This window comes from Schizosaccharomyces cryophilus (assembly GCF_000004155.1).
Source record: "Schizosaccharomyces cryophilus OY26 unplaced genomic scaffold supercont4.1, whole genome shotgun sequence".
Lineage (NCBI taxonomy): Eukaryota > Fungi > Ascomycota > Schizosaccharomycetes > Schizosaccharomycetales > Schizosaccharomycetaceae > Schizosaccharomyces > Schizosaccharomyces cryophilus.
The window spans coordinates 1,141,362-1,152,707 of NW_013185624.1; the positions used below are offsets into that span (position 1 = coordinate 1,141,362).

The 11,346-nt window shown below is 36.0% G+C and overlaps 7 protein-coding genes across 7 annotated transcripts; 3 read left to right on the forward strand and 4 right to left on the reverse strand.

Annotated features, from left to right (window-relative positions):
- Positions 1-89: 89 nt before the first annotated feature.
- SPOG_04620 (mago-nashi) lies at positions 90-1,320 on the forward strand. Its single transcript, XM_013166619.1, has 7 exons — positions 90-198; positions 255-292; positions 361-387; positions 462-515; positions 573-636; positions 686-773; positions 865-1,320. Exons 1-7 carry the CDS (start codon positions 170-172, stop codon positions 1,009-1,011), a joined length of 447 nt encoding a protein of 148 aa, XP_013022073.1. The 5' UTR covers positions 90-169; the 3' UTR covers positions 1,012-1,320.
- A 321-nt stretch (positions 1,321-1,641) lies between these two features.
- On the forward strand, positions 1,642-2,594 carry SPOG_04621 (DNA-directed RNA polymerase I complex subunit Rpa43). Its single transcript, XM_013166620.1, has 3 exons — positions 1,642-1,989; positions 2,082-2,280; positions 2,331-2,594. Exons 1-3 carry the CDS (start codon positions 1,683-1,685, stop codon positions 2,386-2,388), a joined length of 564 nt encoding a protein of 187 aa, XP_013022074.1. The 5' UTR covers positions 1,642-1,682; the 3' UTR covers positions 2,389-2,594.
- A 440-nt stretch (positions 2,595-3,034) lies between these two features.
- Positions 3,035-4,395, forward strand: SPOG_04622 (autophagy associated protein Atg3). Its single transcript, XM_013166621.1, has 3 exons — positions 3,035-3,159; positions 3,217-3,331; positions 3,382-4,395. The coding sequence occupies exons 1-3, from the start codon at positions 3,055-3,057 to the stop codon at positions 4,011-4,013; spliced, it is 852 nt and encodes a 283-aa protein (XP_013022075.1). The 5' UTR covers positions 3,035-3,054; the 3' UTR covers positions 4,014-4,395.
- Positions 4,396-4,529: 134 nt separating this feature from the next.
- Positions 4,530-5,094, reverse strand: SPOG_04623 (uncharacterized protein; the record flags this gene model as incomplete). The annotated part of the gene is made up of 3 exons (XM_013166622.1): positions 4,530-4,671; positions 4,775-4,975; positions 5,090-5,094. 3 exons carry the CDS (start codon positions 5,092-5,094, stop codon positions 4,530-4,532), a joined length of 348 nt encoding a protein of 115 aa, XP_013022076.1.
- Positions 5,095-5,525: 431 nt separating this feature from the next.
- On the reverse strand, positions 5,526-6,202 carry SPOG_04624 (mRNA decapping complex regulatory subunit Dcp1; the record flags this gene model as incomplete). The annotated part of the gene is made up of 2 exons (XM_013166623.1): positions 5,526-5,771; positions 6,068-6,202. The coding sequence occupies 2 exons, from the start codon at positions 6,200-6,202 to the stop codon at positions 5,526-5,528; spliced, it is 381 nt and encodes a 126-aa protein (XP_013022077.1).
- Positions 6,203-6,486: 284 nt separating this feature from the next.
- SPOG_04625 (methyltransferase) lies at positions 6,487-7,412 on the reverse strand (the record flags this gene model as incomplete). Its single annotated transcript, XM_013166624.1, has 2 exons — positions 6,487-6,978; positions 7,158-7,412. The coding sequence occupies 2 exons, from the start codon at positions 7,410-7,412 to the stop codon at positions 6,487-6,489; spliced, it is 747 nt and encodes a 248-aa protein (XP_013022078.1).
- A 284-nt stretch (positions 7,413-7,696) lies between these two features.
- SPOG_04626 (signal recognition particle receptor alpha subunit Srp101) lies at positions 7,697-9,491 on the reverse strand (the record flags this gene model as incomplete). Its single annotated transcript, XM_013166625.1, has 3 exons — positions 7,697-7,978; positions 8,027-9,181; positions 9,291-9,491. The coding sequence occupies 3 exons, from the start codon at positions 9,489-9,491 to the stop codon at positions 7,697-7,699; spliced, it is 1,638 nt and encodes a 545-aa protein (XP_013022079.1).
- Positions 9,492-11,346: the final 1,855 nt, after the last annotated feature.

An 11,346-nucleotide genomic window follows, 5' to 3' on the forward strand; every position in this document is an offset into this window, starting at 1 on the left:
AACAGCATAGCAGCAGGAATAGACAAGTAGAGCGTGTTCGTTATTAACGATACGTTTGATTGTTCGACTACATAAAGCTCTTTATCGTAGTGCATTTAGACTCGCTAATATAAAAGTGACGAAGAAATTGAGCTGGAAAAGGCCTAGTATATTTTCAATACAGGAAAGCATGAGTAGTGATTTTTACGTGCGCTATTAGTATGGAATTGCTGTGCTCTATGGGTGAAACATGAAAGCTAACTTTTGCTACAAAGTTCGGGTCACTATGGCCGGTTTGGACACGAGTTTTTGGGTACGCGCTTGAGAAGCACTTTGTTTATATGGTTTTCTTGAGGAATGGCAGTCTAACAGAGTCATTAGAATTTGATTATCATAGCGATGGACTTGGTATGGGTCGAATACATGAAATTGACGATTGTGCTTGGAAGCAATCTCGAAGCACGGTACTAACAGAGGCAAAGCCCGTTATGCAAACAATTCGAACTATCGAAATGATTCTCTAATTCGGAAAGAGAGTATGGACTGACGGTGGAATCTTTTTTTTGCTTATGCTAACAATTATGGGTATCTAGTGTACGTTAGCCCTTTAGTGTTGAAAGAAATTCAAAACATTGTAGAAGAAAGTGAGATAATAAAGTATGAGAACTAAAACCGCTTGACTTTGTACTTACTAGTTTCTTTATAGAGAGTCCGATGAGCAATGGCCTAGGAAAAACAAGGATGGAAAACAAGAATTAGAAATCCGTATGAATGGACAGCATATTATGTTTGAGGTATGTTTTGCACCATTATTTAGCTACACAAATGCTATTTGGGCAATAATTGTTCTGCATTTCGATAACTTCAAACGCTGACGGAAAATAGACTAGTAAATTGGGCAGTTTGGCGGATGTTCAAAACAGCGAAGATCCTGAAGGATTACGAGTATTTTACTATTTAATTCAGGATCTAAAAGCCTTGTGCTTTAGCTTGATTTCCCTCAATTTCAAACTGCGGCCAGTTAAAACATAGATGACATGTCATGTTTTCCACAAATGAATCAAATGCATTGATGGAGAAAAAATTGGTTAGAAAAATTATTTTCTCCTTTCAAAACCTTGCCGTTATTGCCTTGGATAATCTTTTGGCCATGGTCTGGTGAAAGACATGGATAGATGATTCTTTTTCGAAGCATTTTTATTTAAAACAACTTGTCCTATCCTTGAATACAGACAAAATGAAAAAGAAAAAACAATATAAAGAAGTACCTAGCAAAATCACTTTGGTATCGCATCTGCCAGTTTTTACTGTTACTGCTACTCGCCAAGATTTTCGTCTGGGCATTTGCCCAGACAAAGCTTTTTGTAAATATTTTCTTGTTTCTATTTTCTTTCCTTCGTTCTTTCTTTTTTCGTTGGCATGCCTTTGTGTAAAGTAAGTTTTTGCTTGTACTGCAGAAATCTTAGAACATTAAATTGAAGACGAATTTTTGATTCTTTTCTCGCTATCGATCAACATCTTAATTTTTTTTCTAATAAAATTGGTTCAAGTATATAGCTGATGGGATAAGACAACGATGACTCTCAGGAGAAAGCTTGCCGAAACGGTTCAAGAGAATCCTTTATTGTAAGATTTTTTTAAGCAAATCAATAAATTTTGAAATGAAAATTGACTAAAAACCGTGTAATCAATTAGCCAAGAATATGGTTTTTCAACTGAAGGAAAACTTGCGTTCTGCCAACATGCCCGATTTATCATTGTACAAACAGACGGTCGATTTGTACCTTTCGATTGCTCCTGCCCGCAGTAGGGATCCTCTTGCTGCTATTCATGAGCATTTGGATAGTATGGTTCTCAGTAAAATGCCTCGAATCAATGGAATTTTGTTGGCATACGACAATGTTCGATTTCTGGAAAAGAGCGCAAAAATTATGTATGACTCGCCTTTTTCCTATTGTTGGATTCGTGTAGACGTTTTAGTTTTTTCTCCAAAGAAAGGAGACCGTCTTGGTAAGTGTTTTTCTGTTGATATTTTCCACGATTTTTCTTGATTTTCAAAAGAGCAAAAGGAGCCGGTAGATGCTAACTTGTATGTATTTTAGAAGGAAAAATAAATCTGGTGAGTCCTAGTCATATTGGTCTCTTGGTTTTGGGGATTTTCAATGCGTCCATTCCTCGAAAATCCATTCCTTCTTCTTGGACCTTTATTGAACCGGACACTACAGAAGAACAAGGGCGTTGGAAAACTAATGATAAGCAAACCGTGGAACCAGGACAGTCGTTAGAATTTCAAGTTGATGGGTAAGTGGATCTCACCTCTGGTTTTACCATGACTAACACGAAATAACTAGGCTTCAGCGCGAAGCTGGATTGACAATGGTGCAAGGAACATTAATTGAAAAATCTTAGTTTTGTAATAGATGAAAGGAATAAGGATTTTTTTTTGGGCTCGGACTTGCAAATTATACATACAACTACTCATTCGTAATCTCTTTTCAATTGAGTTTCTGAGAATAGCATCTCAGTACTTGTACTTGTTGAAATATTAAAGAGAGCAAATACTGTTAATCTTGACAATTAAGAAAGAATCCATACTAAGCAATGGGTGATATTACCTGATGAAACTTACGGAGAAACTCCTTCTTACCATCACAGACAATGACTATCAAAACTTAAGAGTAATTCCAAATTTAATTTTAATGAATAACCTATATTAATCAATTGTATTTTTCTGACATACAATAAGAAGGTGATTGTTTTATTCTGGGATTTGGCAATGACTTTTCGAATTACCAGCAGAACATATCTTTTTCATCCAGTATTCAATTATTTCTTCATTCTTATTAATTGTACTCAATTTCGCCTCCTTCAGTTGCATAGTTCTATCCCAATGGCTGATCAAAAAATCCCTAGTGACGCCAAGATTCTTTCTCATCTTTTCTCTTGCAATTGAATAGGAATTGAGTTTTTGTTTTACTTTATTGTTATTCATCAAAACGTTCATTCCTATTATATGGATCATGACGCTTTTAAATATTTACTAGGCAACCAACAACTTAACTTCAACCATAATCGATGGCACAGCGATTAACATCAGCATTTTTGAACTGGCGGGAGCATATAACAGCCGCCAGTAAAAGCTCAAATTTTGAAACGACTGGAATGATAACTCCTGAAGAGGTACGATATTGAGATTCTAATGTTTCTTAACGACAACGGTTCCTAACATGTAATTAGTTTGTTTTAGCAGGAGATTATCTAGTAACAAAGTTTCCCACTTGGAGTTGGGAATGTGGCGATCGCATTCGAGGATTTTTACCTAAGGACAAGCAATATTTGGTAACTCGGCATGGTATGTCACACAAATGAGCAATTCGTATAGAATTTATTCTAACTTTCTAGTTTTATCTGTACCTAGAGAGATAAATATTGAAGCCAACGGGGAATGGGTGGATGTAGAAACGGAAGATTCGAAATTCAAGCTTTCAGGCATAGATGACACTTCATCCGTAAGCAGCATCCATAGTGAACAAAGTGGTTCTTTGTCTCAAGAACGGTTCCATGGAGCTTTTGGGTCTGCTAAAGCTGCTAGTAATTTGTCAGATTCGGAAGGTTTACCTCTACAGGATGAAGAAGATGATGACTTGCAGATGGTTCCGCTAACCGTTCCTCGAAACGAAGCTCGAAGATATGATTTATACATTGTATACGATAAGTATTATCGTACTCCTCGGTTGTTTCTTCGTGGATGGAATGCCGGTGGCCAGTTACTTTCCATGAAAGACATTTACGAAGACGTGTCCGGAGAGCACGCTGGAAAAACCGTTACTATGGAACCATTCCCTCATTATCATTCTCACAATACAATGGCCAGTGTTCATCCATGTAAACATGCTAGCGTTTTGTTGAAGCTCATAAAGCAACACTGCGAAAGAAACGAGCCGATTCGTGTGGATCAATACATGGTTCTCTTTTTGAAATTTGTTTCAACCATGCTTCCATATTTTGAAATTGATTATACCATGCAAGCCTAAAGTGCACGATCTTTTTTTTTTCATTTCTTATATTATTACTTCAGTATCATGATAATTCTCCCAATACACGGTGATAATGAATATCGTTTCTATGGTATTGGAACTTAATCTGTTGTTTTTACGAAACGTTTTTTTGTTTTTGTTGCTTTTGTTTCTGTTGATAACTTTCGGACTTTCTTTTTTTTACATACAGACATTTGCAATAATGACCCCGTTTTTACGTCCTTTATGATGAACCTAGCAATCCTTTCTTTTCTTCTTGTTTCATGGTCACATTCCCCTTGCATAATTTAATGTATACTTATACTCTAGTATAATTAATCCCTACCTATAATGAATCAATGATAAAACATTTAAAATATAGAGATACGTTAAGTTTTACAAATTATTTATTGATTTGTATAAGGAATGCTAGTCTCAAACTGTATCGATAGGGTGAATTCATATGCCCGCAATATATCTCGAGTTGTTTGCTTCTTTTTTCTTCTTTATGGACATAACAAGAAACTGATATGTTTATCCCAAATGAGTAGTATCGTCTAAAAGTTCTTCTAATTCTTTATCGTCAGGAATCATTCTGGCATCCAATTCTGCTGGAAGAGGTTTAGCAGGTTTGGGTGGTTCTGTAATGGCATTAACAACATAATGGTTATCACAGCTAGTAAGAAGATTAATAAGTCTGTATGAAACAACTTAAGCTCATAAGCGATCAAAACGGTATGCATTCGTAAGACGCTTTTTGAACTTGAGGCAAAACATACTTGGGACAAAATTCATCACTGTCATCCATTTCCTCTCCAAAATAGACACGAAATGCTTTGCGACATTTTTTGCAAATTAAAGTCATTTCCGCAGTCCTAAGTAAAGGATGATCAGCGACTTCATCGTGGCATTCAATGCAATCAACCCAGCGACGACAACAAGCTGTGCGAATGGAAACTTGAGCGTTTAAAACGTGCTTGCTTCATTGGGTTAGTACAAGAATGGTAGAGCAACGAGGTAATAATTTCAGAATGATCATAAGAACGGTACATAAACGTCGAGTTCATAAGATTCTTTTAATTTTATTAACTTACCACATTTTATAAGCGTTAAAGTGGATTATTGTAACGCTCAAATACCCATAAGATGGACCAAATGAAAGCTTGTTATGCAAAGATGAAATTTTTCGAGTAGAATCAAGTATCAGAGAATTGCTTCGAATTCTATAAATCCATTTGATATTTTATACAGAAAAAAAAAAGAAAAGAAATCACACAAGTATTTAAAAAAACTAAAAAAAAAGAAACAAACCCGTAAAGTTTTAGCTCCTTTCTGGTTTTAGCTTTTCTTAAATTCATTCATGCTTGCTTCGTGCAAATGATTAAGGCAAGTAAGGAAAGATGAATTCATAGTAAATTCCTTTGTAAATGCCATTTTCCCTTTCGTTCTGGCGTTAATAAACGTAAAGTTTTCTGAAAGACATTATGATCTTCCTTGTTTAAGAATTTGTCCTGAAGTAGTCATTATAATCTAAAACTTATGATGAGATATCCTGTTATAAATACGATTCATGTCATTCGGGTCAAACATCCATAATCCCACAACTTGATGATCCCGTAACTTATGAATCAAATAACGGTCCACCAGGTGAACATTTTGAGGATTGTCAACAAATAGGTACAAATTTTCTGGAGAATTTCTATTAAGTATCACATAGCCAATCCTTGCAAATTGGTCTTTAACGAGAAAAAAGGTACCTTCAATGGCAGTTTTCACCTAATCATCGTAGTTAGCATCAATTACCCAGTTTTCTGATCCTAAAAAAATAGAAAAAGATATAGTGATCATTGGAACAATATAGAGACTCTTCAGAGCTTACACCATGCAAACTGTCTTCATTCTTATGATAATCAACGTCGCATGTTTTGACAAGCGTATATCTTTCTTGAGAAAAATAAGCAAAATACTAAATTCGATAACATTACAAATGAGGTCGTCATTGTCTCAACCTTTGCAGAGCATCGTATAACCAAAAGAAATGTGATGTTTTAGGAACCATGTTGTATACTTACCCACTGTTGCGAAGGAATATCAAATTGATAAACAGCAACATGAGAAGCAATGTCAATTGTGCTAGTGATCGTAGGGTAATGGAATTTCAGTACCTGCAAATTGACAGCATCTCTAAGAATCTCTTCGTCTTCCATTTTTTGTATGGAAAATAGCTTGATATATAATTCTAAAATATAAAAGAAAAAGAAAGCTTAAGTATTCGAAATTAATAGTTCAGTTTCTGCCAAATTATTGTCTTGATCCTTGGGCTTTGTTAAGGAAGCTAGTTACTCAGTATTCTGATACTTGGATTACTTATGGAAGGGAAAAGTTACGGCTGGATACTTGATGAGATCCAAGCAAAAATTGTTTGTAGATTAACATTATATCAATGATTTATAATAAAGTTGAAAGTATTGTGCTCCCTGATCAAGTCAAATTAGTGGGCTTTTATTACATAGGTTGTTCCAAAGTTGTAGCGCTTGCAAGAGTCAAGTTTTAGATTTGACTCTTTCATTAGTTCATTGATATCTCTATTCCATACACACCCCCAACTCTCATAATGAGATTCAGCATAAGCATTTAGTATTTTATTCAGCCACTCATATTTGCCTTTACCGTGCTCAATGAGCAACATTTGTCCACCAGGGCGTAACAATTGTTTTGCTTTATTCAGGTTATCGACGGCATTTTCTTGTGAGCACAGGCAAAATGTTTGAACGATTGTATCGAACGAGCTCTCCTCGGGTAGTGCTTCTAGTTGTGAATATTGCTTCAGCTGAACAGACTTCGGCACCTTTTTTTCAGCTTTGGTAGAAGCTAGTTTATGCATCTCTTCCGAAGGATCTACTAGTGATAAAGATTGTATTTGTTTCCATTTGTAGAACGAAAAATTTGATCCTGGTCCACTGCCTATTTCCAAAACATGACCCTGTTAAAGTAGTTAGTAATAATTGATTTTAAAGAAAAGAAGAATTGGAGTAAGCTCGATAAAAGATAAGTTTACTTGCGACTCATAATAACTAGTCTTCTGCTGCACGTAACCATCGCAGCGACTTAGGTAAACAACCCTCAACGAAAGCTTTTTCTACATATTCAGTCAAACAGTACCTTTGCGTTCCGTAGGTGAAAAAAGCGTAGGAAGTAGATGCCTGAAAATAATTCTTCTTTTGTAATTTTTTTGCTATATTTCTCAGCAATGTCGTTATAAATAGACACCACTCTTTTTTCTGGAACTACTGGATTCAGATGGGGCTCTGATTCATAGCGTAGAACGTCTTTTCTGATGGTCCATGCAACAGCACCTGCGTATACTCCCACGCCATATATTCCTCCTAAGAACAATGCTTTTTTAAAAAAACCCATAAGGTGTAACCCATTAAATATGATTGTGACAATAAAAGACGGATATTCAAGGTTATCAGGAAACGAAGGTGAAGTATGAGGTTGTTGGATTTGGTGTTCAGGCAACAAATGAAAACGGATCAATATAGTAAAGAGGGATAAAACCCAATGAAAAATAAAAGCATCTATAGACTTTTTTAAATAAGAGCGAGAGACAGTAATGAACTCATTCATGATGATGAATGACCTTTAACAGCATAAACCCATTTTTGAAGATCTAAGCTTAATATGCAGCAAAACATTATCTACTTCATGAGCTGATCCACCACCCAGTCAACGGATAAAGTGCGAAGATCGCTGTACATCTGTCCTACGCCGACAAAGACAATAGGTACTCGTACACTGTACACCATACCGACCATGACACCCACCAATTTTCCAACTGTATCTACTTTTGATATAATAAATCCATCAAGGGGGCGGTGATATAAGGATGCTTGAAAATGCTTGGCCTGGGCTAAGGAGTCAGTACCGACTAATGCTTCAGCTACTTGGAAAATTTTGTCAAGTTTCGTAGCTTTGGTAAACTGGTCAAGTTAGTTATCTAATACAAAAAGAAAGTCAGTTATGCGTACCTTTTCCAAAGAACCCATTAATCTTTGGTCATTATGTCTCCGACCGGCGGTATCAATTAAAATTACATCAAAGTTGTTCTTTTTGGCATATTCAACAGCATTTTTCACGACAAAACTAGAATCTTTTCCATATCCCTGAGCAAATAATTCAATAGAACTTCCTTTCAAGGATTGAAGGTTTCTCACATGCACTCCTAATTGTTCAATGGCTCCAGAACGAAATGTATCACAAGCAGCAACCAAGATTCGAAAGTTGTTTGATAAGAGCCAGTAAGCAAGCTTTGCTAATGTAGTAGATTTACCCACGCCATTGACACCGATTAAAGAAATGGTGTACGGTCTATCTTCATTCTTTTGAACGGCACGAATACTATGCAAAAGATCTAAAGATGTGCTTGGCGTAAGGATTTGAGTCAACGTTTCGCGGAAGGCAGCATTAACCGTTTGCTTCACTGATTCGAAAGAACCCACTTTTTTACCAATCAAAGACTTTTTTACTGATTTACAAAGTTCAAGGCTGATTGAATTGGCAACATTTTTTTGGATAAGGTGCTCTTGCACTTTTTTTAAAACAGGATCCAGATCATCCTCTTTCAGGTATTTGCCTCCAATAAGTCCAGAAAAAAATGAAAAGGCGGTTGAGGAAGTAGCAGAAGGATTTTGATTCGGATCGGCTTCTAAATCACCGATAACGACGTCTCCTTTTTTTGTTTTTTGGAAGTTTGTATCGCCAATAACGTTTGACAGCTGAGAAGACGTAGGAGCTACGTCTGGAGTTTTCCCAGAATAATTTAAAGCTTCTTGCTCTTCGCTCGTTAATTGATCATCCCATTTTCGAAGCTCCTTCTTTCCTTTTTTGCTAGTGGGTGGAGCTTGTCTTGAAGCATGAGCCTTATTTCGAGACTTTTCGCGACTAGGAGCTTTTGGTTTCTCCAGTAGAGTAGTTTCTTGTACATTATTTTTTTCTTTCTCAGACACCTTGCTTAACTGAGCCAACTTGGCATTGTATAACGGCACGAAATTATTTAAAATATCGCTTTCAGTAGGAAGTTTTTTCTTTTGTAACTGTTCTTGAAATAGATTAATAAATACGTTATGCATACTATTCAGCAGTGTCTGCGTAAAAGCTTCAGCTTTTGCATCCTGGAAGGCAACCTAAAGATGTCAGTCATTCACTCTAGCAAAAAAAGGGGGCGAAAGAAGTAATAATATTCTACTAAATAGAACCATTCACACGTGTAAAGTCGCGTTGCGTTTTCCTTACCACAAAAACAATGCTGTTTTGAATTGACTCTTGGAATTGAATCGTAAACCGACCTTGATGAAACGAATTTTCCACATTTCTGCGTTCGCTCAAAAAAGCTTCATAAAATAATACTTGTAAGCATTTCTGACAAGCAGCTGAATCTGATGTTTTCCAGAGCACGATGCCTCCTTTTGTAGTAACGGCAAATAAGTCTAGCATTTCGTTCCTCAGTGTTTCTGTTTTTTTTTCTTTATAAAGCCATAAAAAATCAAGAGATTTCCGAATTGAAATTTGTACAGCGTTTGTGTTCAATCATTCGTATAGTGCTATAGCTACTTCTGATCAGTTGGTTATAGCAACACAACGCAGTCCCGTAAAGTGTTAAAGAGCTGGAACGAGATTCTTGAATCTGGTTAAATAGCTAAGTATGCTTTGGAAATCAGGAAGAGAAATCCCAGTAGAGGATTCTTTTTCCTAATTACTCTCTTTTTTTTTCTTATTGTTCCATTTGCATCCAAAACAATCTGTTTATGTGACTTGTACACGACCTAGTAGCACTGTTACCTGTATGTTGGTTTGTTTACGATGAAAGGCAACTATGCTTTATACAGAAGGAATCAATCAGTTCTTAAAAGAAAACTTTAGACCTCTTTTTTTAATAGTTAACCCAAGAATTTTGTTTATGGATGAGAAAGAATTCAATGGCAGAGAATGATGATTTGAATATCGTCTGTCTGTTCTTTTCTGTACTTTGACGAACGAAAATGGAAACGTTTTGCTGAGGAAATAATAGTAATGTATTAATCTAAAAGTAATGTTACTGTTTCGTTGTCCGTTTACTAATAAACTTTTTTTCAACATAGAAATTGAAAAAGGGAGATCTGCTTTGTTTATGAAAGTGTAAACAAACAGGATACGATTGAATCAACTGATTTTTCTTCTACTTTTAGAGAAGCTGGGGTCATTTGGAAGAATTGTGGTGTTTTAGGCATTCATGTTTTGCTATGAGTACCAATTTTTGCTATTTCGTACTGTAAGTGGAACATTTCCGTTTAAGCTACTCAAACCAATATTTATTTTCATGCCTTTGCTTGGCTCTTTACATTCAGTTAAAGGGGCTTATGAGTACTATATGATCCTTGTATCGATATGAATTGATGTTGATGATAGGAAGGCATATGTGCGATTTTCTGTCGTTTTTCAGAGAGGGCGGATATGACTGCGTACAACAAAAGTAGAGCAAATTGATTCTTGCGAAAAGGTTGGTATTGTCTCAGAATAAATATGCAAAGGTCTGTTATTGTAATATTAAATTGACTATTATCTTTGAATTTCTTTTTCCAGAAAACTTGTAATTCCACTTGATTTATTGAATAGATCTTTTCTGTTTGTCGTCACTTCCCGGGTAACACTCTGCAGCACCTCTCCAACCATAATAAACTGCTTCTTGAGAACCTACTTAACAGAGATAACATGCTGCCTAAACGCGAGAGTTAACGTTTATAAAACCATGTATAATGAGGATTAAAAACAAGCGGTAAGCGCTATAGCGAAAGGCACCAAAAGAAACCGAAATTGATTGATGTCCGTTTTCACTTCAGCAAAACTCTAGCCATTGCCATTGCGTTTCCAATTCGCGTTCGTAGAAGCTATCATGAAGGGATTCTTTTTTTTTTGTGGTGTTAGTTGAGTGAGTCGTTCTTTTCATATAAAGTCCCACGAAGTTCTTCTTCGTTGCTAACAACTTGGATCATTTTCGCTGTTTATTTCGGACTTTTTAGTAATCGTTAGAACATCTTTGTTTTTTTCTCTTGAAATGAACGAAAAAGAGAAAGAAATGTAACCGGAAGTTGCTAAACCAGCCGAATCTCCTTTCTGGGCTTCTCCTGTCAGTTCAGACAGCTGCTTACCGTCATACAGGGAAATCGACTATTCGTCTCATTTGGATGAGTTAGAAAAAGGATGTTTATGTTTACGTCCAATTCGCGCTACACCATGTTCTGAAAAGAAGAGTCAAGCAGTGTCCATGATGCTTCTGAAAATTCCATCACGTCTGTATTATGGTTGATTATCT

What these genes read in the sequence shown, in the direction of transcription:
- SPOG_04620 (XM_013166619.1), top strand. Translation starts at nt 170, where the DNA reads ATGAGTAGTGATTTTTACGTGCGCTATTA. An exon ending in GATTTTTACGTGCGCTATTA is followed by an intron (nt 199 to 254) that starts GTATGGAATTGC and finishes TTTGCTACAAAG; the next exon opens with TTCGGGTCACTATGGCCGGT. An exon ending in GACAGCATATTATGTTTGAG is followed by an intron (nt 774 to 864) that starts GTATGTTTTGCA and finishes GACGGAAAATAG; the next exon opens with ACTAGTAAATTGGGCAGTTT.
- SPOG_04621 (XM_013166620.1), top strand. Translation starts at nt 1,683, where the DNA reads ATGGTTTTTCAACTGAAGGAAAACTTGCGTTCTGCCAACATGCCCGAT. An exon ending in AAAGAAAGGAGACCGTCTTG is followed by an intron (nt 1,990 to 2,081) that starts GTAAGTGTTTTT and finishes TATGTATTTTAG; the next exon opens with AAGGAAAAATAAATCTGGTG. An exon ending in TTAGAATTTCAAGTTGATGG is followed by an intron (nt 2,281 to 2,330) that starts GTAAGTGGATCT and finishes CGAAATAACTAG; the next exon opens with GCTTCAGCGCGAAGCTGGAT.
- SPOG_04622 (XM_013166621.1), top strand. Translation starts at nt 3,055, where the DNA reads ATGGCACAGCGATTAACATCAGCATTTTTGAACTGGCGGGAGCATATA. An exon ending in GAATGATAACTCCTGAAGAG is followed by an intron (nt 3,160 to 3,216) that starts GTACGATATTGA and finishes ACATGTAATTAG; the next exon opens with TTTGTTTTAGCAGGAGATTA. An exon ending in ATATTTGGTAACTCGGCATG is followed by an intron (nt 3,332 to 3,381) that starts GTATGTCACACA and finishes CTAACTTTCTAG; the next exon opens with TTTTATCTGTACCTAGAGAG.